At 45.2% G+C, this 743-nt stretch overlaps 1 protein-coding gene across 1 annotated transcript in view; it reads right to left on the minus strand.

The window, feature by feature from the left end:
- The window catches only part of LOC133768411 (protein HP-25 homolog 1-like), a 6,731-nt gene extending 6,285 nt beyond the window's left edge, over nucleotides 1-446 (minus strand). Inside the window, exon 1 of the mRNA XM_062202948.1 lies at nucleotides 197-446. Coding sequence (XP_062058932.1) covers nucleotides 197-239 — 43 coding nt within the window. The 5' untranslated portion in view covers nucleotides 240-446. The remainder of the gene's footprint in view (nucleotides 1-196) is intronic.
- Nucleotides 447-743: the final 297 nt, after the last annotated feature.

Here is a 743-nt window from a genome sequence, read left to right on the forward strand (position 1 = left end):
TCCAACTCCTCCTGATTCATTCTATTTGCAGTAGCCAACTCATAAGGTTGACCAGGTGTCTCTGTTTTTGTCCAGTATTGTGGATTGTTGTAAATGAAAAAGAGAATCAGTGCAGGGAGAAGAAAGCGCTATGGAAGGTCCCCTGTGCTGGCTCAGTGGGTGGATTTAGTGCAGTAGACATTAGTAAAGAACTTACCCTCCGTGCCCACAGAGAGGACTCTTCCTCGTGGCCCAGACATTGAAATGGTCCTTCAGGGATCACCACCTTACCTGCCTGCTTCCTGACTTATCTGCTCGGTTTTTGAAACTGTGTGCCGCTCGTTTGATTAAGCTGATTTCTCTCAATGTTTCATTTTCCAGTCTCCTAAGGCTGAAGTCAAAGTTAACTTTTAACCACAGCAGTTAAACATTCAAACATGCTAAGTTGACGTGGTGACCTTCAAGTGGAAACAGTTCTGCTCACGGTCCCTCTGGTAGCCACTGTGTATTATCACAGCCAACCCTGGCCTCTGAAGCTGACGAACTTTCATTGGGTTGTCCCCTCCCTCTTGGTTACTTCATCAACATCACTCTGTGACGCCATCTCTGACTAGTTCAGAGCGTGAGAAATCTAAGAAATGGAATAAGCCCCATTTCCCGTAACCTCAATCCACAATTACAGGCTGGAAGCAGGAGTCCGGGGAGAAGAAATAGTTTAGTTGAGCAAATTAGGGTTAACTATAAGACAATGAAAAATTTTCCCC

The sequence above is a fragment of the Lepus europaeus genome, chromosome 10, assembly GCF_033115175.1.
Source record: "Lepus europaeus isolate LE1 chromosome 10, mLepTim1.pri, whole genome shotgun sequence".
Classification (NCBI taxonomy): Eukaryota; Metazoa; Chordata; class Mammalia; order Lagomorpha; family Leporidae; genus Lepus; species Lepus europaeus.